The 25,691-nt window shown below is 44.2% G+C and overlaps 1 protein-coding gene across 2 annotated transcripts in view; it reads right to left on the bottom strand.

Annotated features, from left to right (window-relative positions):
- GOLGA5 (golgin A5) overlaps window positions 1-25,691 on the bottom strand; it is a 160,043-nt gene that overhangs the window by 9,871 nt on the left and 124,481 nt on the right. For both annotated transcript variants that reach the window (XM_069208213.1, XM_069208212.1), the window contains exon 11: window positions 925-1,030. In XM_069208213.1, coding sequence (XP_069064314.1) covers window positions 925-1,030 — 106 coding nt within the window. The remainder of the gene's footprint in view (window positions 1-924; window positions 1,031-25,691) is intronic.

Genomic DNA, 25,691 nt, shown 5'->3' with positions numbered 1-25,691 from the left:
TGTCTGCACACTTTTGCTTGTCTTAAACAGTTTTATGATGTATTTGCACTAAACACCTTTTGGGCCAATCAGTGCCTTATAACATCCATGATTGACAGTGAACATGCAAATTAGGGCCTTTTTTGCAACGCACCTGTAGTCGTTTCATGTTCCCCTAGCAAACATTTGTTCAGTTAATGAGTGAAATGCTTGCATGTAAGGAACACACCTTTGAATCCTGCAGGTAGTGGTTCTTTGTTAGTCCATGGATACACTACTCTAGGTTTTAGCTGTGAACCAGGCCTATCAACAAAGTAAATACATTTGTGCTCGGAGATGACTACCCTGAAGTGGCTTAACCAGTGGGGCAAAGATTGTCGTCAAGAGTTGTCTCAGCAAGAGTCAGTGTGGTATTAGCAGGGGACAGGCCCGATCAGGCCTCTTGAAGAAAATGGAACCAAAAAAACCCAATAGATTATACTAAAAAAAAAATACACGTTATTCTCTATTTCCCAGCTTAGACCACGACTTGTGCACAACACTTTTTCACGAGAAGGAGAATGTCACCAACATGTAATCATGAATAATCCATACAGTAAAGGCACAGAGCTCCGTAAAAAGAGGGGGAAAAAAACACATACATATAATCAGAATATAGGTCCCTTAAATGACAGGCCTTGCGCACCTCACTTTCTTGGTGGTGTGAGTACAACCCAAGATCTTCTGACACATTTCAATCAAGTTCTAAGGCCTAAACCCCACATTTATTCGCCTCCAAGTGTTCAGAGTAAATTTCTGTGTGAGGCAAGGGCTGTGGGACTAGGGCTGCCTGACCCTCTAGTTTGTAATGGCACTGCGCATAAGGATCTCCATACTCTGGTTTTTCTGGCATAACATTTTTCAAGCACTCGAGGAAACATATTGCATTAACATATTTTAAATTACCTAAACCGGTCTATGCTACTGGCAGCCTTGCGAACTCTCCCGTACATTCCTGCTGCACTGGTGTCCGAATCGCCAAAAAGGACCGGAACATTTCGCATACGGGCACCTGCAAGAAAACCAAGAGCCCTCAATTGTCACAGATTACCTCCCAAGTCTACATACTATCAATTATAAGAACAAGAGCCCTTAATTGCCAAGGATTACCTCCCGAGTAAACATACTATCAATTACGAAAACTGATGAAAAACGGCTAGCTTGTAACAGTGACTCTCTGGCATCCATTACCTTTAAACAAACCAGAGCAATAAATACAATCAGGATACAAGCACTGGCAAAGCCAATAAATCTCACATACAACAGTTGTTAGGTTTGTCAATGTTTTTGAAGTCATGTTGCACAGCAGCGCAGATGGTGTGTAGCATGGCTAAAAGTAATGAAAAAACAAGCGCTATGGCACAGCCAGCTCTGGCTACATTATAGTGTTTTTTCTTCTGTTTATTGGTCCCGGGAGGCAACATAGAGGAAGAAGACAGGTGACAACCACATGGGGGGGGGGGTGAAGAAAAATTAGGTGAGGGGGAGATGGACGCACATAGACAATGGAAAGTAGACGGCAGAAAACAGATGGACAACGGAGCATTGGTGGAAAGGACTGGGGAAAGCACAAACACAACAGAGGGTAGTCCAGTGGATTTGGAGGCAAGCAGATAGACAATAGAGGATGGGTGGGAGGGTCTGTGGGCAAGCAGACACAAAATGGAGGGTAGGTATAAGAGGCTGAGAGCAATCAGACAGACAACAAAGGGTTGGGTTAGCACACAGGCAATGGAGGAAGGGTCAATGGGAGGGACTGGGTGAGGAACACACAAGGGAGACTTGTTAACCAAAAAGAAAAAAATAGGACCTGAAAAAATTGAACGGTGGGGGAACACAAGTAATACGTCCATGCTCCATAGGAAAGACAAACACATGAAGAGGAAGGAAGTCTATGGAATCTGACCAATAAGAAGCAAGCAAATGAGAGCGATAATAAAGTCAACCAATAGCAGGCAATAGGTGATCTCTAAGCTTTTTAGTTACCCTCCCAGAAACCAGACCATGATGCATTAAATGTAGCCTGTTATTGCCTGCCTTATACGTTCAAAACTTACAATAAAATCCTGAGCTTCTGTCCTCTTGGGTCCTTATAATCTTACCCATCTTACTGGACCCCAATCATGATTTGTGCCTGAAAGAAATACATCCTATACAGAGAAGAGTGCTTCACACAAATAACAGATTGTGAGAAGGCAGCAGCACATCTATTGCTGCATCAACATACATGGAGAACGCATTCAACACTATTAGCTAGGACTTCACCAAAGCCACTGTGACCTGAATGCAATTTGTGGTACAAACCTTGAAACTGCTGCACCAATTATTGCACAGGGAAGTTGCGAACAGACACAGTTATCTTGGATGTCTTATCTTAGATGTAGGCTTGTTGGAATTGCTATAGTCACCAATTTCTGTCCCTGCAAAGAAGTCCTCAGTTTGCACCTGTGAAGATGGCAAGAATGCAAAGGGTTTAGAACGTATGGGGATATATTAATTAGTGCTGTATGAGGAGGAATCCTGCTGTTCCTCTCAAATCCAGGCAAAGGTATGGAAGCAATGCTCTGGTTGCGTAACAGATTTGTTAGCATCTCAGGATTTGGCATGAACAGAGCTAAAACCTGCCTCTTTTTGTGGGGTGATGTAGCAGATGAAGCTATCAGCTGGAAGAAAGTAAGAGGCATTCGTTTGGCTCCAGATGCCTTTAAATATCTGGATGTTCGAATGTACAGGACAACAAAAGATGACATGGATTGTAACTATGGGTGAGTCAGAGCTGCACCAAGCTGAATGTCCACTTTTTGATCCTGACGACGGATAACAGTCATTGGTGAAAAATTGCGTAAATGATTACTAAGGAAAGGAAAATGTTACCCAGTAGACATCTGTTTGTGGTATGTAGTGCTGTAGATTCACATGCTTTGCATATGTCCGCCATCTAGTGTTGGGCTCGGAGGGTTGAAAATTGCTTTTGTTCTAAGAATCTTTTAGAGTCACGAGACTGAGTGACTCCTCTCGGTGATACTGCGCAAGGGCATCGGGTACTTTGTTTTCCGGCAGGCAGATGAGGTAAGGAGTATGGAAAATGTCACTTACCCAGTGTACATCTGTTCGTGGCATTAGTCGCTGCAGATTCACATGCTGTGCACATCCCGCCATCTGGTGTTGGGCTCGGAGTGTTACAAGTTGTTTTTCTTCGAAGAAGTCTTTTCGAGTCAAGAGACCGAGGGACTCCTCCCATTTCGGCTCCATTGCGCATGGGCGTCGACTCCATCTTAGATTGTTTTCCCCCGCAGAGGGTGAGGTAGGAGTTGTGTATGCTAGTAATAGTGCCCATGCAATGGAGTAATGTACATAATGTAGTTTAAAGTAATATATTTACAAATATACAGATGTTCAAGATCAACTTCTAAACGGCTACAGGCTCCCGGGGAGGCGGGTGGGCGCATGTGAATCTGCAGCGACTAATGCCACGAACAGATGTACACTGGGTAAGTGACATTTTCCGTTCGATGGCATGTGTAGCTGCAGATACACATGCTGTGCATAGACTAGTAAGCAGTTATCTCCCCAAAAGCGGTGGTTCAGCCTGTAGGAGTTGAAGTTGTTTGAAACAATGTTCGTAGTACTGCTTGGCCTACTGTGGCTTGGTGTGCCGTTAGCACATCTACACAGTAGTGTTTGGTAAATGTATGAGGCGTAGACCATGTAGCTGCCTTACATATTTCGGTCATTGGAATATTTCCGAGAAAGGCCATGGTAGAACCTTTCTTTCTAGTTGAGTGTGCCTTTGGTGTAATAGGCAGATCTCTTTTTGCTTTAAGATAACAGGTTTGAATGCACTTAACTATCCATCTAGCAATGCCTTGTTTAGAAATTGGATTTCCTGTATGAGGTTTTTGGAAAGCAATAAATAATTGTTTTGTTTTTCGAATTAGTTTTGTTCTGTCAATGTAGTACATTAACGCTCTTTTGATGTCTAATGTATGTAGTGCTCTTTCAGCTACAGAGTCTGGCTGTGGGAAGAACACTGGTAATTCTACTGTTTGATTTAAGTGGAACGGTGATATGACTTTTGGTAAAAATGTAGGATTTGTCCGTAGAACTACTTTATGCTTGTGTATTTGAATAAATGGTTCTTGTATGGTAAATGGTTGAATCACACTTACTCTTCTTAAAGATGTGATGGCAATTAAAAATGCAACTTTCCATGTTAAGTATTGCATTTCACAAGAGTGCATGGGCTCAAAAGGTGGACCCATGAGTCGTGTTAAAACAATGTTGAGGTTCCATGAAGGAACTGGTGGTGTTTTTGGTGGTATAATTCTCTTTAGACCTTCCATAAATGCTTTTATGACTGGTATCCTAAATAGAGAAGTTGAGTGCGTAATTTGCAGGTAAGCTGAAATTGCTGTAAGATGTATCTTAATGAAAGAAAAAGCTAGCTTTGACTTTTGCAAATGTAGTAAGTATCCTACGATGTCTTTGGCAGATGCGTGTAAGGGTTGAATTTGATTATTATGGCAGTAATAAACAAATCTTTTCCACTTATTTGCATAGCAATGTCTAGTGGTAGGTTTCCTAGCTTGTTTTATGACCTCCATACATTCATGTGTAAGGTCTAAGTGTCCGAACTCTAGGACTTCAGGAGCCAGATTGCTAGATTCAGCGATGCTGGATTTGGGTGTCTGATCTGTTGTTTGTGTTGCGTTAACAGATCTGGTATGTTTGGTAGTTTGACATGAGGCACTACAGAAAGGTCTAGTAGTGTTGTGTACCAAGGTTGTCTTGCCCATGTTGGCGCTATTAGTATGAGTTTGAGTTTGTTTTGACTCAACTTGTTTACTAGATATGGAAGGAGTGGGAGAGGGGGAAAAGCGTAAGCAAATATCCCTGACCAACTCATCCATAACGCATTGCCCTGAGACTGATCTTGTGGGTACCTGGATGCGGAGTTTTGGCATTTTGCGTTTTCCTTTGTTGCAAATAGACCTATTTGTGGTGTTCCCCAACTCTGGAAGTAAGTATTCAGTATTTGGGGGTGAATCTCCCATTTGTGGATCTGTTGGTGATCCCGAGAGAGATTGTCTGCTAACTGATTCTGAATTCCTGGAATAAATTGTGCTATTAGGCGAATGTGGTTGTGAATCGCCCAATGCCATATTCTTTGTGCCAGGAGACACAACTGTGTTGAGTGTGTCCCTCCCTGTTTGTTTAGGTAATACATCGTTGTCATGTTGTCTGTTTTGACAAGAATGTGTTTGTGGCTTATTATGGGTTGAAATGCTTTCAGCGCTAGAAATACTGCCAATAGTTCTAAGTGATTTATGTGAAACTGTTTTTGGTGAGTGTCCCATTGTCCTTGGATGCTGTATTGATTGAGGTGTGCTCCCCACCCTATCATGGAGGCATCTGTCGTTATTACATATTGTGGCACTGGGTCTTGGAAAGGCCGCCCTTTGTTTAAATTTATACTGTTCCACCATTGAAGCGAAGTGTATGTTTGGCGGTCTACCAACACCAGATCTAGAAGTTGACCCTGTGCCTGTGACCACTGTGATGCTAGGCACTGTTGTAAGGGCCGCATGTGCAACCTTGCGTTTGGGACAATGGCTATGCATGATGACATCATGCCTAGGAGTTTCATCACCATTTTGACTTGTATTTTTTGTTTTGGATACATGGCCTGTATTACATTGTGAAATGCCTGAACCCTTTGTGGACTTGGAGTGGCAATCCCTTTTGCTGTGTTGATTGTCGCCCCTAAGTATTGCTGTGTTTGACACGGTATAAGGTGTGACTTTGTGTAGTTGATTGAGAAACCTAGTTTGTGGAGGGTTTCTATGACATACTTTGTGTGTTGTGAACACTTTTCTAGCGTGTTGGTTTTGATTAACCAATCGTCTAGGTACGGGAACACATGTATTTGCTGCCTTCTGATATGTGCAGCTACGACTGCCAGGCACTTCGTAAAAACTCTTGGCGCAGTTGTTATTCCGAATGGCAACACCTTGAATTGGTAATGTATCCCTTGGAATACAAACCTTAAGAACTTTCTGTGTGAAGGATGTATCGGTATATGGAAATATGCATCCTTTAGGTCTAGTGTTGTCATGTAGTCTTGTTGTTTGAGTAGTGGGATTACGTCTTGTAATGTCACCATGTGAAAGTGATCTGATTTGATGTAGGTATTTAATGTTCGGAGATCTAATATAGGTCTCAGACTCTTGTCTTTTTTGGGTATGAGAAAGGACAGAGAGTAAACTCCTGTTCCTTTCTGGTGTTTTGGTACTAATTCTATTGCTTCTTTTAGTAGCAATGCCTGAACCTCTAGTCCTAGAAGATCTATATGTTGTTTTGACATATTGTGTGTTTTCGGTGGGACGTTTGGAGGGAATTTGAGAAATTCTATGCAATAACCATGCTAGATAATTGCTAGGACCCAAGTATCTGTTGTTATTTCCTCCCAATGTTTGTAAAATTTGGTTAGTCTCCCCCCCACAGACATTATGTGTTGGGGATGTGTGACTTGGAAGTCACTGTTTGTTTTGAGGAGTTGTGGGACTTTGGAACTTTCCTCTATTCTTTTGGAATTGTCCCCCTCTATATTGTCCCCGAAAACTTCCCCGCTGATACTGGCTCTGGTAAGTGGGTCTTGTTTGTGAGGTTGTGGGTTCTGTGCTTTGTCCTCGAAACCCCCCTCTAAACTGTGTTTTTCGAAATGTGCCTCTGCCCTGTGGGGAGTAGAGTGAGCCCATGGCTTTGGCCGTGTCAGTGTCTTTTTTAAGTTTTTCGATCGCAGTGTCCACCTCCGGCCCAAACAACTGCTGTCCGTTGAATGGCATATTCAGCACAGCTTGCTGTATTTCTGGTTTAAATCCTGATGTACGCAGCCATGCATGTCTCCTTATTGTTACTGCTGTGTTGACAGTTCTAGCAGCTGTGTCTGCAGCATCAATTGCTGACCGTATCTGATTGTTGGAGATACTCTGTCCTTCTTCTACTACTTGCTGCGCTCTCTTTTGGAACTCCTTAGGCAAATGTTCTATAAAGTGTTGCATTTCGTCCCAATGGGCCCTAGATGGGCTATCGTATCTGGCCAACAAAGCCTGTGAATTGGCAACACGCCACTGGTTTGCTGCCTGTGCCGCCACCCTTTTGCCTGCTGCGTCGAATTTTCTACTTTCTTTATCTGGAGGTGGTGCATCTCCTGAAGTATGTGAGTTCGCTCTTTTGCGCGCTGCCCCTACTACAACTGAGTCCGGTGTTAGCTGTTGTGTGATGTATACGGGGTCTGTTGGTGGCGGTTTATATTGTTTCTCCACTCTTGGAGTAATGGCCCTTCCTTTTACAGGCTCTTCAAACACTTGTTTGGAGTGTTTTAGCATTCCGGGTAGCATAGGAAGACTTTGATACTGGCTGTGTGTGGACGACAGTGTGTTAAAAAGAAAGTCGTCTTCAATGGGGTCAGCATGCAGGCTTACATTATGAAATGCCGCTGCTCTCGACACCACCTGTGCGTAGGCTGTACTATCCTCTGGTGGCGACGGTCTAGCTGGATAACATTCAGGACTATTATCTGACACTGGTGCGTCATAAAGGTCCCATGCGTCAGGGTCATCTTGACTCATTCCTGTATGAGTTGGGGATTGCATCATTGGTGGAGTGGCTACCGGTGATAGTTGCGGAGAGCATTGTGGAGATGGTGGCGGGTTACTTGTTTAGCCACCTTTGCCTGTGGCTGCTTGTCTTTTTCCTGAAAGGCAAGTTTGCGTTTCATTTTAGTCGGAGGGAGAGTACTGATCTTCCCTGTTTCTTTTTGGATATGGAGCCTTCTTTGTGTATAGTCTGGCTCTGTGAGATTGCTGTGTGGCGGTATCTCGACCGGAGTCGGATGACTTCGCCCCCAGCGTGCCCTTTTTCGGTGCCGATGATCGGTCACCTATTTTTCGGGTTAAGCCATGGCCTGTTGGCGGTGGCGTCCCCTGGGCTTTAGTGGTTTTTTCGTGAGTTTTGTGTTTCGACGTCTTACTCACGGTTTTCGGCATTTCTTCGCGATCGATCTCATCCGAGTCCGATTCCTGGATGGAGAATGTTTCTTCCTCCTCCTCGAAACGCTCTTGTCCTGTCGGCGCCGACGCCATTTGCAGTCTCCTTGCTCTTCGGTCTCTTAGTGTCTTCCTGGACCGAAACGCTCGACAGGCTTCACAAGTATCTTCCTTGTGTTCCAGCGACAAACACAAGTTACAGACCAGATGCTGATCTGTATATGGATACTTGTTATGGCATTTTGGGCAGAAGCGGAATGGGATCCGTTCCATCAGCCTTGAAGAGACACGTGGCCGGGCTGACCAGGCCCCGACAGGGGATCGAAAAAACCCCGAAGGGCCACCGGAGCTCTTCAAAAGTCGGTGTTGATCTGTTGTAACTAACCCGATACCGAACGCAAACAATACAGACGATTTTTCCGAGATTCTAACTAACTTTCCGACCCGAAACACGGAGCGAAAAGGAACACGTCCGAACCCGATGGCGGAAAAAAAACAATCTAAGATAGAGTCGACGCCCATGCGCAATGGAGCCGAAATGGGAGGAGTCCCTCGGTCTCGTGACTCGAAAATACTTCTTCGAAGAAAAACAACTTGTAATACTCCGAGCCCAACACCAGATGGCGGGATGTGCACAGCATGTGTATCTGCAGCTACACATGCCATCGAACATATATATACATATATAGATATTTTGCCAGCTTAACATTCAAGTTAAAGATGCCGCACTCACAGAATTGTGATTGATCCTCTTTTATTTAATAAAGAAACAGCCCCACCAACTAACACCAACGCGTTTCGACCTTCTCGGTCTTTATCCAGTGATCAAGACCGAGAAGGTCGAAACAAATTGGTGACAGTTGGTGGGGCTGTTTCTTTATTAAATAAAAGAGGATCAATCACAATTCTGTGAGTGCGGCATCTTTAACTTGAATGTTAAGCTGGCAAAATGATTTATGGAAATAGGTCCTTCCCTGATGCCTGCACTGAAAAGAAGAGCGCGCCTCTCTTCGTGGATCTGTTGGAGCTGAATATATGGAAAATGTCACTTACCCAGTGTACATCTGTTCGTGGCATTAGTCGCTGCAGATTCACATGCTGTGCACATCCAGCCATCTGGTGTTGGGATTGGAGTGTTACAAGTTGTTTTTCTTCGAAGAAGTCTTTTCGAGTCACGAGATCGAGGGACTCCTCCCATTTCGGCTCCATTGCGCATGGGCGTCGACTCCATCTTAGATTGTTTTCCCCCGCAGAGGGTGAGGTAGGAGTTGTATATGCTAGTAATAGTGCCCATGCAAGGGAGTGAATACGTATGTACATAATGTAGTTTAAAGTAATATATATATTTACAAATATACAGATGTTCAAGATCAACTTCTAAACGGCTACAGGCTCCCGAGGAGGCGGGTGGGCGCATGTGAATCTGCAGCGACTAATGCCACGAACAGATGTACACTGGGTAAGTGACATTTTCCGTTCGGTGACATGTGTAGCTGCAGATACACATGCTGTGCATAGACTAGTAAGCAGTTATCTCCCAAAGGCGGTGGTTCAGCCTGTAGGAGTTGAAGTTGTCTGAAACAATGTTTGTAGTACTGCTTGGCCTACTGTGGCTTGCTGTGTTGTTAGCACGTCTACACAGTAGTGTTTGGTAAATGTATGAGGCGTAGACCATGTAGCTGCCTTACATATTTCGGTCATTGGAATATTTCCTAGAAAGGCCATGGTAGAACCTTTCTTTCTAGGTGAGTGTGCCTTTGGTGTAATAGGCAGATCTCTTTTAGCTTTAAGATAACAGGTTTGAATGCACTTAACTATCCATCTAGCAATGCCTTGTTTAGAAATTGGATTTCCTTATGAGGTTTTTGGAAAGCAATAAATAATTGTTTTGTTTTGCGAATTAGTTTTGTTCTGTCAATGTAGTACATTAACGCTCTTTTGATGTCCAATGTATGTAGTGCTCTTTCAGCTACAGAGTCTGGCTGTGGGAAGAACACTGGTAATTCTACTGTTTGATTTAAGTGGAACGGTGATATGACTTTTGGTAAAAATTTAGGATTTGTTCGTACAACTACTTTATGCTTGTGTATCTGAATAAATGGTTCTTGTATGGTAAATGCTTGAATCTCACTTACTCTTCTTAAAGATGTGATGGCAATTAAAAATGCAACTTTCCATGTTAAGTATTGCATTTCACAAGAGTGCATGGGCTCAAAAGGTGGACCCATGAGTCGTGTTAAAACAATGTTGAGGTTCCATGAAGGAACTGGTGGTGTTTTTGGTGGTATAATTCTCTTTAGACCTTCCATTAATGCTTTTATGACTGGTATTCTAAATAGAGAAGTTGAGTGCGTAATTTGCAGGTAAGCTGAAATTGCTGTAAGATGTATCTTAATGAAAGAAAAAGCTAGCTTTGACTTTTGCAAATGTAGTAAGTATCCTACGATGTCTTTGGCAGATGCGTGTAAGGGTTGAATTTGATTATTATGGCAGTAATAAACAAATCTTTTCCACTTATTTGCATAGCAATGTCTAGTGGTAGGTTTCCTAGCTTGTTTTATGACCTCCATACATTCATGTGTAAGGTCTAAGTGTCCGAACTCTAGGACTTCAGGAGCCAGATTGCTAGATTCAGCGATGCTGGATTTGGGTGTCTGATCTGTTGTTTGTGTTGCGTTAACAGATCTGGTATGTTTGGTAGTTTGACATGAGGCACTACTGAGAGGTCTAGTAGTGTTGTGTACCAAGGTTGTCTTGCCCATGTTGGCGCTATTAGTATGAGTTTGAGTTTGTTTTGACTCAGCTTGTTTACTAGATATGGAAGGAGTGGGAGAGGGGGAAAAGCGTAAGCAAATATCCCTGACCAACTCATCCATAACGCATTGCCCTGAGACTGATCTTGTGGGTACCTGGATGCGGAGTTTTGGCATTTTGCGTTTTCCTTTGTTGCAAATAGATCTATTTGTGGTGTTCCCCAACTCTGGAAGTAAGTATTCAGTATTTGGGGGTGAATCTCCCATTTGTGGATCTGTTGGTGATCCCGAGAAAGATTGTCCACTAGCTGGTTCTGAATTCCTGGAATAAATTGTGCTATTAGGCGAATGTGGTTGTGAATCGCCCAATGCCATATTCTTTGTGCCAGGAGACACAACTGTGTTGAGTGTGTGCCTCCCTGTTTGTTTAGGTAATACATCGTTGTCATGTTGTCTGTTTTGACAAGAATGTGTTTGTAGCTTATTATGGGTTGAAATGCTTTCAGCGCTAGAAATACTGCCAATAGTTCTAAGTGATTTATGTGAAAGGGTTTTTGGTGAGTGTCCCATTGTCCTTGGATGCTGTATTGATTGAGGTGTGCTCCCCACCCTATCATGGAGGCATCTGTCGTTATTACATATTGTGGCACTGGGTCTTGGAAAGGCCGCCCTTTGTTTAAATTTATACTGTTCCACCATTGAAGCGAAGTGTATGTTTGGCGGTCTACCAACACCAGATCTAGAAGTTGACCCTGTGCCTGTGACCACTGTGATGCTAGGCACTGTTGTAAGGGCCGCATGTGCAACCTTGCGTTTGGGACAATGGCTATGCATGATGACATCATGCCTAGGAGTTTCATCACCTTTTTGACTTGTATTTTTTGATTTGGATACATGGCCTGTATTACATTGTGAAATGCCTGAACCCTTTGTGGGCTTGGCGTGGCAATCCCTTTTGCTGTGTTGATTGTCGCCCCTAAGTATTGCTGTGTTTGACACAGCAGAAGGTGTGACTTTGTGTAGTTGATTGAGAAACCTAGTTTGTGGAGGGTTTCTATGACATACTTTGTGTGTTGTGAACACCATTCTAGCGTGTTTGTTTTGACTAACCAATCGTCTAGGTACGGGAACACATGTATTTGCTGCCTTCTGATATGTGCAGCTACGACTGCTAGGCATTTTGTAAAAACTCTTGGCGGAGTTGTTATTCCGAACGGCAACACCTTGAATTGGTAGTGTACCCCTTGGAATACAAACCTTAAGAACTTTCTGTGTGAAGGATGTATAGGTATATGGAAATATGCATCCTTTAGGTCTAGTGTTGTCATGTAGTCTTGTTGTTTGAGTAGTGGGATTACGTCTTGTAATGTCACCATGTGAAAGTGATCTGATTTGATGTAGGTATTTAATGTTCGGAGATCTAATATAGGTCTCAGACTCTTGTCTTTTTTGGGTATGAGAAAGGACAGAGAGTAAACTCCTGTTCCTTTCTGGTGTTTTGGTACTAATTCTATTGCTTCTTTTAGTAGCAATGCCTGAACCTCTAGTCCTAGAAGATCTATATGTTGTTTTGACATATTGTGTGTTTTCGGTGGGACGTTTGGAGGGAATTTGAGAAATTCTATGCAATAACCATGCTAGATAATTGCTAGGACCCAAGTGTCTGTTGTTATTTCCTCCCAATGTTTGTAAAATTTGGTTAGTCTCCCCCCCACAGACATTATGTGTTGGGGATGTGTGACTTGGAAGTCACTGTTTGTTTTGAGGAGTTGTGGGACTTTGGAACTTTCCTCTATTCTTTTGGAATTGTCCCCCTCTATATTGTCCCCGAAAACTTCCCCGCTGATACTGGCTCTGGTAAGTGGGTCTTGTTTGTGAGGTTGTGGGTTCTGTGCTTTGTCCTCGAAACCCCCCTCTAAACTGTGTTTTTCGAAATGTGCCTCTGCCCTGTGGGGAGTAGAGTGAGCCCATGGCTTTGGCCGTGTCAGTGTCTTTTTTAAGTTTTTTGATCGCAGTGTCCACCTCCGGCCCAAACAACTGCTGTCCGTTGAATGGCATATTCAGCACAGCTTGCTGTATTTCTGGTTTAAATCCTGATGTACGCAGCCATGCATGTCTCCTTATTGTTACTGCTGTGTTGACAGTTCTAGCAGCTGTGTCTGCAGCATCAATTGCTGACCGTATCTGATTGTTGGAGATACTCTGTCCTTCTTCTACTACTTGCTGCGCTCTCTTTTGGAACTCCTTAGGCAAATGTTCTATAAAGTGTTGCATTTCGTCCCAATGGGCCCTAGATGGGCTATCGTATCTGGCCAACAAAGCCTGTGAATTGGCAACACGCCACTGGTTTGCTGCCTGTGCCGCCACCCTTTTGCCTGCTGCGTCGAATTTTCTACTTTCTTTATCTGGAGGTGGTGCATCTCCTGAAGTATGTGAGTTCGCTCTTTTGCGCGCTGCACCTACTACAACTGAGTCCGGTGTTAGCTGTTGTGTGATGTATACGGGGTCTGTTGGTGGCGGTTTATATTGTTTCTCCACTCTTGGAGTAATGGCCCTTCCTTTTACAGGCTCTTCAAACACTTGTTTGGAGTGTTTTAGCATTCCGGGTAGCATAGGAAGACTTTGATACTGGCTGTGTGTGGACGACAGTGTGTTAAAAAGAAAGTCGTCTTCAATGGGGTCAGCATGCAGGCTGACATTATGAAATGCCGCTGCTCTCGACACCACCTGTGCGTAGGCTGTACTATCCTCTGGTGGCGACGGTCTAGCTGGATAACATTCAGGACTATTATCTGACACTGGTGCGTCAAAGGTCCCATGCGTCAGGGTCATCTTAACTCATTCCTGTATGAGTTGGGGATTGCATCATTGGTGGAGTGGCTACCGGTGATAGTTGCGGAGAGCATTGTGGAGATGGTGGCGGGTTACTTGTTTAGCCACCTTTGCCTGTGGCTGCTTGTCTTTTTCCTGAAAGGCAAGTTTGCGTTTCATTTTAATCGGAGGGAGAGTACTGATCTTCCCTGTTTCTTTTTGGATATGGAGCCTTCTTTGTGTATAGTCTGGCTCTGTGAGATTGCTGTGTGGCGGTATCTCGACCGGAGTCGGATGACTTCGCCCCCAGCGTGCCCTTTTTCGGTGCCGATGATCGGTCACCTATTTTTCGGGTTAAGCCATGGCCTGTTGGCGGTGGCGTCCCCTGGGCTTTAGTGGTTTTTTCGTGAGTTTTGTGTTTCGACGTCTTACTCACGGTTTTCGGCATTTCTTCGCGATCGATCTCATCCGAGTCCGATTCCTGGATGGAGAATGTTTCTTCCTCCTCCTCGAAACGCTCTTGTCCTGTCGGCGCCGACGCCATTTGCAGTCTCCTTGCTCTTCGGTCTCTTAGTGTCTTCCTGGACCGAAACGCTCGACAGGCTTCACAAGTATCTTCCTTGTGTTCCAGCGACAAACACAAGTTACAGACCAGATGCTGATCTGTATATGGATACTTGTTATGGCATTTTGGGCAGAAGTGGAATGGGATCCGTTCCATCAGCCTTGAAGAGACACGTGGCCGGGCTGACCAGGCCCCGACAGGGGATCGAAAAAACCCCGAAGGGCTACCGGAGCTCTTCAAAAGTCGGTGTTGATCTGTTGTAACTAACCCGATACCGAACGCAAACAATACAGACGATTTTTCCGAGATTCTAACTAACTTTCCGACCCGAAACACGGAGCGAAAAGGAACACGTCCGAACCCGATGGCGGAAAAAAAACAATCTAAGATAGAGTCGACGCCCATGCGCAATGGAGCCGAAATGGGAGGAGTCCCTCGGTCTCGTGACTCGAAAATACTTCTTCGAAGAAAAACAACTTGTAATACTCCGAGCCCAACACCAGATGGCGGGATGTGCACAGCATGTGTATCTGCAGCTACACATGCCATCGAACATATATATACATATATAGATATTTTGCCAGCTTAACATTCAAGTTAAAGATGCCGCACTCACAGAATTGTGATTGATCCTCTTTTATTTAATAAAGAAACAGCCCCACCAACTAACACCAACGCGTTTCGACCTTCTCGGTCTTTATCCCGTGATCAAGACCGAGAAGGTCGAAACAAATTGGTGACAGTTGGTGGGGCTGTTTCTTTATTAAATAAAAGAGGATCAATCACAATTCTGTGAGTGCGGCATCTTTAACTTGAATGTTAAGCTGGCAAAATGATTTATGGAAATAGGTCCTTCCCTGATGCCTGCACTGAAAAGAAGAGCGCGCCTCTCTTCGTGGATCTGTTGGAGCTGAATATATGGAAAATGTCACTTACCCAGTGTACATCTGTTCGTGGCATTAGTCGCTGCAGATTCACATGCTGTGCACATCCAGCCATCTGGTGTTGGGCTTGGAGTGTTACAAGTTGTTTTTCTTCGAAGAAGTCTTTTCGAGTCACGAGATCGAGGGACTCCTCCCATTTCGGCTCCATTGCGCATGGGCGTCGACTCCATCTTAGATTGTTTTCCCCCGCAGAGGGTGAGGTAGGAGTTGTATATGCTAGTAATAGTGCCCATGCAAGGGAGTGAATACGTATGTACATAATGTAGTTTAAAGTAATATATATATTTACAAATATACAGATGTTCAAGATCAACTTCTAAACGGCTACAGGCTCCCGAGGAGGCGGGTGGGCGCATGTGAATCTGCAGCGACTAATGCCACGAACAGATGTACACTGGGTAAGTGACATTTTCCGTTCGGTGACATGTGTAGCTGCAGATACACATGCTGTGCATAGACTAGTAAGCAGTTATCTCCCCAAAGGCGGTGGTTCAGCCTGTAGGAGTTGAAGTTGTCTGAAACAATGTTTGTAGTACTGCTTGGCCTACTGTGGCTTGCTGTGTTGTTAGCACGTCTACACAGTAGTGTTTGGTAAATGTATGAGGCGTAGACCATGTGTCTGCCTTACATATTTCTTTCATTGGAATATTTCCTAGAAAGGCCATGGTAGCACCTTTCTTTCTAGGTGAGTGTGCCTTTGGTGTAATAGGCAGTTCTCTTTTAGCTTTAAGATAACAGGTTTGAATGCACTTAACTATCCATCTAGCAATGCCTTGTTTAGAAATTGGATTTCCTGTATGAGGTTTTTGGAAAGCAATAAATAATTGTTTTGTTTTGCGAATTAGTTTTGTTCTGTCAATGTAGTACATTAACGCTCTTTTGATGTCCAATGTATGTAGTGCTCTTTCAGCTACAGAGTCTGGCTGTGGGAAGAACACTGGTAATTCAACTGTTTGATTTAAGTGGAACGGTGATATGACTTTTGGTAAAAATTTAGGATTTGTTCGTAGAACTACTTTATGCTTGTGTATCTGAATAAATGGTTCTTGTATGGTAAATGCTTGAATCTCACTTACTCTTCTTAAAGATGTGATGGCAATTAAAAATGCAACTTTCCATGTTAAGTATTGCATTTCACAAGAGTGCATGGGCTCAAAAGGTGGACCCATGAGTCGTGTTAAGACAATGTTGAGGTTCCATGAAGGAACTGGTGGTGTTCTTGGTGGTATAATTCTCTTTAGACCTTCCATTAATGCTTTTATGACTGGTATTCTAAATAGAGAAGTTGAGTGCGTAATTTGCAGGTAAGCTGAAATTGCTGTAAGATGTATTTTAATGGAAGAAAAAGCTAGCTTTGATTTTTGCAAATGTAGTAAGTATTCTACGATGTCTTTGGCAGATGCGTGTAAGGGTTGAATTTGATTATTGTGGCAGTAATAGACAAATCTTTTCCACTTATTTGCATAGCAATGTCTAGTGGTAGGTTTCCTAGCTTGTTTTATGACCTCCATACATTCCTGTGTAAGGTCTAAATGTCCGAACTCTAGGACTTCAGGAGCCAGATTGCTAGATTCAGCGATGCTGGATTTGGGTGTCTGATCTGTTGTTTGTGTTGCGTTAACAGATCCGGTATGTTTGGTAGTTTGACATGAGGCACTACTGAGAGGTCTAGTAGTGTTGTGTACCAAGGTTGCCTTGCCCATATTGGCGCTATTAGTATGAGTTTGAGTTTGTTTTGACTCAGCTTGTTTACTAGATATGGAAGGAGTGGGAGAGGGGGAAAAGCGTAAGCCAATATCCCTGACCAACTCATCCATAACGCATTGCCCTGAGACTGATCTTTTGGGTACCTGGATGCGAAGTTTTGGCATTTTGCGTTTTCCTTTGTTGCAAATAGATCTATTTGTGGCGTTCCCCAACTTTGGAAGTAAGTATTCAGTATTTGGGGGTGAATCTCCCATTCGTGGATCTGTTGGTGATCCCGAGAAAGATTGTCCACTAGCTGGTTCTGAATTCCTGGAATAAATTGTGCTATTAGGCGAATGTGGTTGTGAATCGCCCAATGCCATATTTTCTGTGCCAGGAGACACAACTGTGTTGAGTGTGTGCCTCCCTGTTTGTTTAGGTAATACATCGTTGTCATGTTGTCTGTTTTGACAAGAATGTGTTTGTAGCTTATTATGGGTTGAAATGCTTTCAGCGCTAGAAATACTGCCAATAGTTCTAAGTGATTTATGTGAAAGGGTTTTTGGTGAGTGTCCCATTGTCCTTGGATGCTGTACTGATTGAGGTGTGCTCCCCACCCTATCATGGAGGCATCTGTTGTTATTATGTATTGTGGCACTGGGTCTTGGAAAGGCCGCCCTTGGTTTAAATTTATACTGTTCCACCATTGAAGCAAGGTGTATGTTTGGCGGTCTACCAACACCAGATCTAGAATTTGACCTGGTGCCTGTGACCACTGTGATGCTAGGCACTGTTGTAAGGGCTGCATGTGCAACCTTGCGTTTGGGACAATGGCTATGCATGAGGACATCATGCCTAGGAGTTTCATCACCTTTTTGACTTGTATTTTTTGATTTGGATACATGGCCTGTATTACATTGTGAAATGCCTGAACCCTTTGTGGGCTTGGCGTGGCAATCCCTTTTGCTGAGTTGATTGTCGCCCCTAAGTATTGCTGTGTTTGACACAGCAGAAGGTGTGACTTTGTGTAGTTGATTGAGAAACCTAGTTTGTGGAGGGTTTCTATGACATACTTTGTGTGTTGTGAACACCATTCTAGCGTGTTTGTTTTGACTAACCAATCGTCTAGGTACGGGAACACATGTATTTGCTGCCTTCTGATATGTGCAGCTACGACTGCTAGGCATTTTGTAAAAACTCTTGGCGGAGTTGTTATTCCGAACGGCAACACCTTGAATTGGTAGTGTACCCCTTGGAATACAAACCTTAAGTACTTTCTGTGTGAAGGATGTATAGGTATATGGAAATATGCATCCTTTAGGTCTAGTGTTGTCATGTAGTCTTGTTGTTTGAGCAGTGGGATTACGTCTTGTAATGTCACCATGTGAAAGTGATCTGATTTGATGTAGGTATTTAATGTTCTGAGATCTAATATAGGTCTCAGACTCTTGTCTTTTTTGGGTATGAGAAAGTACAGAGAGTAAACTCCTGTTCCTTTCTGTTGGTTTGGTACTAATTCTATTGCTTCTTTCTGTAGCAATGCCTGAACTTCTAGTCCTAGAAGATCTATATGTTGTTTTGACATATTGTGTGTTTTTGGTGGGACGTTTGGAGGGAATTTGAGAAATTCTATGCAATAACCATGCTGGATAATTGCCAGTACCCAAGTATCTGTTGTTATTTCCTCCCAATGTTTGTAAAACTTTCTTAGTCTCCCCGCCACAGGTGCTATGTGCTGGGGGTGTGTGACTTGTAAGTCACTGCTTATTTTGAGGAGTTTTGGGACTTTGGAACTTTCCTCTATTTTTTTGGAATTGTCCCCCTCTATATTGTCCCCGAAAACTTCCACGCAGATATTGGCTCTGATAAGTGGGCCTTGTTTGTGAGGTTGTGGGTTCTGTGCTTTGCCCTCGAAACCCCCCTCGAAACTGTGTTTTTCTAAATGTGCCTCTGCTCTGTGGGGAGTAGAGTGCGCCCATGGCTTTGGCTGTGTCAGTGTCCTTCTTAAGTTTTTCGATAGCAGTGTCCACCTCCGGCCCAAACAACTGCTGTCCGTTAAATGGCATATTGAGCACAGCTTGCTGTATTTCTGGTTTAAATCCTGATGTACGCAGCCATGCATGTCTCCTTATTGTCACTGCTGTGTTGACAGTTCTAGCAGCTGTGTCTGCAGCATCCATAGCTGACCGTATCTGATTGTTGGAGATACTCTGTCCTTCTTCAACTACTTGCTGTGCTCTTTTGTGGAACTCCTTGGGCAAATGTTCTATAAAATGTTGCATTTCGTCCCAATGAGCCCTATCGTATCTGGCCAACAAAGCCTGTGAATTTGCAATACGCCACTGGTTTGCTGCCTGTGCCGCCACCCTTTTGCCTGCTGCGTCGAATTTGCGACTTTCCTTATCTGGAGGTGGTGCATCTCCTGAAGTATGTGAGTTTGCTCTCTTGCGAGCTGCCCCTACTACAACTGAGTCCGGTGTTAGCTGTTGTGTGATGTACACGGGGTCTGTTGGTGGTGGTTTATATTTTTTCTCCACTGTTGGAGTAATGGCCCTTCCTTTTACAGGCTCCTGAAACACTTGTTTGGAGTGTTTGAGCATCCGAGGTAGCATGGGAAGACTCTGGTACTGGCTGTGTGTGGACGACAGTGTATTAAATAGAAAGTCGTCTTCAATGGGCTCTGCATGTAGGCTGACATTATGAAATGCTGCTGCCCTCGACACCACTTGTGCGTAGGCTGTACTATCTTCTGGTGGCGACGGTCTAGCTGGATAACAGTCAGGACTATTATCTGACACTGGTGCATCATAAAGGTCCCATGCGTCAGGGTCATCTTGACTCATCCCTGAGTGGGTCGGGGAATGCATCATAGGTGGAGTGGCTACCGGTAATGGTTGCGGAGAGCATTGTGGAGATGGTGGCGGGGTTACTTGTTTAGCCACCTTTGCCTGTGGCTGCTTGTCTTTCTCCTGGAAGGCAAGTTTGCGTTTCATCCTAATAGGAGGGAGAGTGCTGATCTTTCCCGTTTCTTTTTGGATGTGGAGCCGTCTTTGGGTGTAGTCTGGCTCCATTGTCTCTAATTCCTGTCCAAATCTATGTATTTTCATTTGTGAGGACAGTCCTTGTTCCTCTGTGTAGGAACTTGATTTCGGTTCCGAAGCCGGATGTTTCTGTATCGAAACCTTTTTGGCTACATTTTTCGGTTCCGACGAAACCTTTTTTGTTTTCGGCATCGTGGTCTCTCGGTGCCGACTCATTTTGGTGCCGCTGTCTCGGTGCCGAACCTGCTCGGAGCCACTATCTCGAGCCCGAGATTGCTGTGTGGCGGTATCTCGACTGGAGTCGGATGACTTCGCCACCAGCGTGCCCTTTTTCGGTGCTGATGATCGGTCACCTATTTTTCGGGTTAAGCCATGGCCTGTTGGCGGTGGCGTCCCCTGGGCTTGTGTTGTCTTCTCGTGAGTTTTATGTTTTGCCGTCTTACTCGCGGTTTTCGGCGTTTCTTCGGGATCGAGCTCGTCCGAGTCCGATTCATGGATGGAGAAGCTTTCTTCTTCCTCCTGGAAACGCCCTTGTCCTGTCGGCGCCGACGCCATCTGCAGTCTTCTTGCTCTTCGGTCTCTTAATGTCTTCCTCGACGGAAACGCTCGACAGGCTTCACAGGTATCCTCCTTGTGCTCTGGAGACAGACAAGTTACAGACCAGATGTTGATCTGTATATGGATACTTGTTATGGCATTTTGGGCAGAAGCGGAATGGGGTCCGTTCCATCAGCCTTGAAGAGACACGTGGCCGGGCCGACCAGTCCCCGACGGGGGGAATCGAAAAAAACCCAAAGGGCCACCGGAGCTCTTCAAAAGTCAGTGTCGATCTGTTATAACTAAACCGATACCGAACGCAAACAATACCGACGATTTTTCCGAGATTCTAACTAACTTTCCGACCCGAAACACAGAGCGAAAAGGAACACGTTCCGCCGATGGCGGAAAAAAAACAATCTAAGATGGAGTCGACGCCCATGCGCAATGGAGCCGAAATGAGAGGAGTCCCTCGATCTCGTGACTCGAAAAGACTTCTTCGAAGAAAAACAACTTGTAACACTCCGAGCCCAACACCAGATGGCGGGATGTGCACAGCATGTGTATCTGCAGCTACACATGCCACCGAACATATAGATATATGGAAAATGTCACTTACCCAGTGTACATCTGTTCGTGGCATGAGACACTGCAGATTCACATGCTGTGCACATCCCGCCATCTAGTGTTGGGCTCGGAGTGTTACAAGTTGTTTTTCTTCGAAGAAGTCTTTTCGAGTCACGAGATGGAGGGACTCCTCCTCTTTCGGCTCCATTGCGCATGGGCGTCGACTCCATCTTAGATTGTTTTCCCCGCAGAGGGTGAGGTAGGAGTTGTGTATATAGTAATAGTGCCTATGCAATGGAGTAAGTATGTATGTACATAATGTGACTAAAAGTGATATATTTACAGATTTATAAATCTACAAGTTTAAATTTTTGTCAACTTCGAACGGCTACAAGCTCTCGGGGAGGTGGGAAGGCGCATGTGAATCTGCAGCGTCTCATGCCACGAACAGATGTACACTGGGTAAGTGACATTTTCCGTTCGATGGCATGTGTAGCTGCAGATACACATGCTGTGCATAGACTAGTAAGCAGTTATCTCCCCAAAAGCGGTGGCTTAGCCTGTAGGGGTTGAAGTTGTTTGAAATAATGTTCTTAATAATGCTTGTCCTACTGTGGCTTGTTGTGTGGTTAACACATCCACGCAGTAATGCTTGGTAAATGTATGAGGCGTAGACCATGTGGCTGCCTTACAGATTTCAGTCATTGGTATGTTTCCTAGAAAAGCCATGGTGGCACCTTTCTTTCTAGTGGAGTGTGCCTTTGGTGTAATAGGCAGTTCTTTCTTTGCTTTTATATAACAGGTTTGAATACATTTAACTATCCATCTGGCAATGCCTTGTTTGGATATTGGATTCCCTGTATGAGGTCTTTGGAAAGCAACAAACAATTGTTTTGTTTTGCGAATTTGTTTGGTTCTATCTATATAGTACATTAGTGCCCTTTTGATGTCTAATGTATGTAATGCTCTCTCAGCTACAGAATCTGGTTCTGGAAAGAACACTGGAAGTTCCACCGTTTGATTTAAGTGGAACGATGAAATGACTTTAGGTAAGAATTTTGGATTTGTGCGTAGAACTACTTTATGTTTGTGTATTTGTATAAAGGGTTCTTGTATGGTAAATGCTTGTATTTCACTTACTCTTCTGAGAGATGTGATAGCTATTAAAAAGGCTACTTTCCATGTTAAGTACTGTATCTCACATGAGTGCATGGGTTCAAATGGTGGACCCATGAGTCGTGTTAATATGATGTTGAGGTTTCCGCGAAGGAACTGGTGGTGTTCTTGGTGGGATAATCCTTTTCAGACCCTCCATAAATGCTTTTATGACTGGGATTCTGAATAATGAAGATGAATGCGTAATTTGCATATAAGCCGAAATTGCTGTTAGATGTATTTTAATGGATGATAAAGCTAACTTGGATTTTTGTAAGTGTAGTAGGTAGCTTACAATGTTTTTTGCAGATGCGTGTAATGGTTGGATTTGCTTATTATGGCAGTAATAAACAAACCGTTTCCATTTATTTGCGTAGCAATGTCTTGTAGTAGCTTTTCTAGCTACTGTATGACCTCCATACATTCTTGTGCAAGGTCTAGGTGTCCGAATTCTAAGACTTCAGGAGCCAGATCGCTAGATTGAGCGATGCTGGACTCGGGTGTCTGATCTGCTGTTTGTGTTGAGTTAACAGATCTGGTCTGTTTGGTAGTTTGATATGAGGCACTACTGACAGGTCTAGTAATGTTGTGTACCAAGGTTGTCGTGCCCAAGTTGGTGCTATTAGTATTAGTTTGAGTTTGTTTTGACTCAACTTGTTTACAAGATACGGAAGGAGTGGGAGAGGGGGAAAAGCGTAAGCAAATATCCCTGACCAACTCATCCATAACGCATTGCCTTTGGAGTGAGGCTGTGGGTACCTGGATGCGAAGTTTTGGCATTTTGCGTTTTCTTTTGTTGCAAATAGGTCTATTTGCGGTGTTCCCCACTTTTGGAAGTAAGTTTGCAGTATCTGGGGATGAATTTCCCATTTGTGGATCAGTTGGTGATCCCGAGAGAGATTGTCGGCTAACTGGTTTTGAATTCCAGGTATGAATTGCGCTATTAGGCGAATGTGGTTGTGAATCGCCCAATGCCATATTTCTTTAGCTAAGAGACACAATTGTGTCGAGTGTGTCCCTCCCTGTTTGTTCAGATAATACATTGTTGTCATGTTGTCTGTTTTGACAAGAATGTGTTTGTAGGTTATTAGTGGTTGAAATGCTCTCAACGCTAGAAATACTGCTAGTAGTTCTAAGTGATTTATATGAAGTTGTTTCTGTTGAGTGTCCCATTGTCCCTGGATGCTGTGTTGGTTGAGGTGTGCTCCCCATCCTACCATGGAAGCATCTGTTGTGATCACGTATTGAGGCACTGGGTCTTGGAAAGGCGGCCCTTGGTTTAAATTTATAGTATTCCACCATTGAAGCGAGGTGTATGTTTGGCGGTCTATCAACACTAGATCTTGAAGTTGAACCTGTGCTTGTGACCATTGTGATGCTAGGCACTGTTGTAAGGTCCGCATGTGTAATCTTGCGTTTGGGACAATGGCTATGCATGAGGACATCATGCCTAGTAGTTTCATCACTAATTTTACCTGGAACCTCTGGTTTGGGTGCATGGCCTGTATTACGTTTTGGAATGCCTGTACCCTTTGTGGACTTGGAGTGGCAATCCCTTTTTTTCTGTTGATTGTTGCTCCTAAGTACTGTTGTATTTGTCATGGCTGTAGGTGTGATTTTTGGTAGTTGAGTGAGAACCCTAGCTTGTGAAGGGTTTCTATAATGTATTTTGTGTGTTGAGAACACAGTTCTTGCGTATTGGTTTTGATTAACCAATCGTCCAGATACGGGAACACAAGTATTTGCTGTCTTCTGATATGGGCTGCCACTACGGCAAGGCATTTTGTAAAAACTCTTGGCGCTGTTGTTATTCCGAATGGCAACACTTTGAACTGGTAATGTACCCCTTGGATTACAAACCTTAAGTATTTTCTGTGGGAAGGATGTATGGGTATATGGAAATACGCATCCTTGAGGTCTAATGTTGTCATGTAGTCTTGTTGTTTGAGCAAGGGGATCACGTCTTGCAGTGTCACCATGTGAAAGTGATCTGATTTGATGTAAAGATTTAAGGTTCTGAGATCTAAGATGGGTCTTAGAGTTTTGTCTTTTTTGGGTATGAGAAAGTACAGGGAGTAAACACCCGTTCCTTTCTGATGATTTGGTACTAGTTCTATTGCATCTTTTTGCAACAACGCTTGGACCTCCAGCTGTAATAGATCCATGTGTTGTTTGGACATGTTGTGTGTTTTCGGTGGCACATTTGGAGGGAATTGTAGGAATTCTATGCAATATCCATGTTGGATAATGGCTAGGACCCACGTGTCTGTTGTTATTTCCTCCCAGTTTTGGTAAAAATCTGTTAGTCTCCCCCCCCCACTGGTGTAATGTGTTGGGGATTTGTGACACTGAAGTCACTGTTTATTTTGCGGGGTCTTGGGACTTTGGAACTTTCCTCTAGTTTTAGGGAACTGTCCCCCTCTTTATTGTCCCCGAAAACTTCCCCTCTGATACTGGCTCTGGTATGTGGGCCTTGTTTGTGAGGTTGAGGGTTCTGTGCTCTGTCCTCGAAACCCCCCTCTAAACGGTGTTTTTCGAAATGTGCCTCTGCCCTGTGGGGAGTACAGTGCGCCCATGGCCTTGGCCGTATCTGTGTCCTTTTCAAGTTTCTCGATAGCAGTGTCCACTTCCGGCCCAAACAACTGCTGTTCGTTAAAAGGCATATTCAGCAAAGCCTGTTGAATTTCTGGCTTGAATCCTGAGGTGCGTAGCCATGCGTGTCTCCGTATGGTGACCGCTGTATTTACAGTTCTTGCCGCTGTGTCTGCTGCATCCATTGCCGACCGTATCTGGGTATTAGAGTTACTCTGGCCTTCTTCAACCACTTGTTGTGCACGCTTTTGGAACTCTTTGGGTAGATGTTCTATGAAGTGTTGCATTTCGTCCCAATGAGCTCTATCATATCTGGCTAGCAAGGCCTGTGAGTTGGCAATGCGCCATTGGCTGGCTGCTTGTGCCGCAACCCTTTTCCCGCAGCGTCGAACTTGCGACTTTCCTTGTCGGGTGGTGGTACATCTCCCGAGGAGTGTGAGTTCGCCCTTTTGCGAGCTGCAACTACCACCACTGAGTCTGGTGTTAATTGCTGCGTGATGTACACAGGGTCTGTGGGTGGTGGTTTGTACTTTTTCTCCACCCTTGGAGTTATGGCCCTGCCTTTCACAGGCTCTTGAAATACTTGTTTTGAGTGTTTCAACATTCCCGGTAATATAGGAAGACTCTGGTGCTGACAATGTGTGGACGACAGAGTATTAAACAAAAGGTCATCTTCAATTGGTTCTGCGTGCAGGGTGACATTGTGAAATGCTGCTGCTCTGGACACCACCTGTGTATGCGCAGTACTGTCCTCAGGTGGTGATGGTCTCGCTGGGTAGCAGTCAGGACTGTTACCTGATACAGGCGCATTATAAAGATCCCATGCGTCAGGATCATCTTGGCTCATCCCTGTATGCGTCGGGGACTGCATCATTGGTGGAATGGCCATTGGTGATGGTTGTGGTGAGTGATGTGGTGATGGTGGCGGAGTTACTTGCTTTGCCACCTTTGCTTGAGGCTGTTTGTCTTTCTCT

Source organism: Pleurodeles waltl, chromosome 9 (genome assembly GCF_031143425.1).
Source record: "Pleurodeles waltl isolate 20211129_DDA chromosome 9, aPleWal1.hap1.20221129, whole genome shotgun sequence".
NCBI lineage: Eukaryota > Metazoa > Chordata > Amphibia > Caudata > Salamandridae > Pleurodeles > Pleurodeles waltl.
This window is presented reverse-complemented; position numbering and strand designations above follow the sequence as displayed.